We start from the raw sequence: 859 nt of genomic DNA, 5'->3' as shown, positions 1-859 counted from the left end.
TTTTTTTTTTTTTTTTTTTTTTTTTTTTTTTTTTTTTTTTTTTTTTTGTTTTTTTTGTTTTTTTGTTTTCTCTTCTCTGAGCTTCTTTTCTTCTTTTCTTTTCTTCTTTTTTTTCTTCTTTTCTCTTCTCTCCCGCCCCTATTTTCCTGTTGTGTTGTTCCTTCCATAGCACACTACCTACGGGGTGTACGATGCTCTTTGTGGTTCTATCGAGCGAAATTAACAAAAATAATATTTCAAAATTAATAAAAATAATATTTTCTTTTTCAGATTCTGGCGAAAAGATTTGGGGTGACGAGAGAAGAACAGGATGCCTTCGCTGTGGAGTCTCACGCAAAGGCTTCGGCGGCTCAGGCTGCGGGGCGATTCAGAGAAGAGCTTGTGCCTATACAAGTGAAGGTAAGAAGCTCCAGTGTTACACGGTGACACCAGCAGAGCTGTATATACACCCCAAATACACCGCCATGAAGCTAAGCGCGAGACGAAGAAAACAAGCCCCATATGAAAGTTTTTTTGCTCTTTTTATAATTGTTTAATTGCAGAGAAAAGATGAAAGCGGAAAGGATGTTATCGTCACCATCGATAAAGACGACGGCATACGCGAAAGCACCACAATGGCCGCCCTGCAAAGCCTTAAACCCGCATTCGATAGAAACGGAACAACAACAGCAGGCCCGTCTGTATACTTCTTTCTGTTTTTATCGTTCTGTCTGTTTGTTTCTCTGTATTTCTGTCTTCATATCTCTCTCTGTTTGTCTTCTTCTCTCTATCTGTCTGCCGTTTTGGGTTTGTATCTCTCTGTTAGCTCCCCTGCACCTGAAAAGGCTGCACGAACTGTGCTGTACACACAAACACCCCC

General features: G+C 40.4%; 1 protein-coding gene across 1 annotated transcript in view; it reads left to right on the top strand.

The window, feature by feature from the left end:
• The window catches only part of EMH_0012520 (acetyl-CoA acyltransferase B, putative), a gene marked incomplete at both ends in the record, with an annotated part of 2,747 nt that overhangs the window by 1,437 nt on the left and 451 nt on the right, over positions 1-859 (top strand). Inside the window, one exon of the mRNA XM_013499560.1 lies at positions 271-399. Coding sequence (XP_013355014.1) covers positions 271-399 — 129 coding nt within the window. The remainder of the gene's footprint in view (positions 1-270; positions 400-859) is intronic.

Source organism: Eimeria mitis, genomic scaffold (assembly GCF_000499745.2).
Source record: "Eimeria mitis Houghton genomic scaffold, Emh_scaff444, whole genome shotgun sequence".
Taxonomy (NCBI): Eukaryota; Apicomplexa; class Conoidasida; order Eucoccidiorida; family Eimeriidae; genus Eimeria; species Eimeria mitis.
Note: the sequence above shows the minus strand (reverse complement) of the source record. Positions and strands in the feature narration are given on the sequence as shown.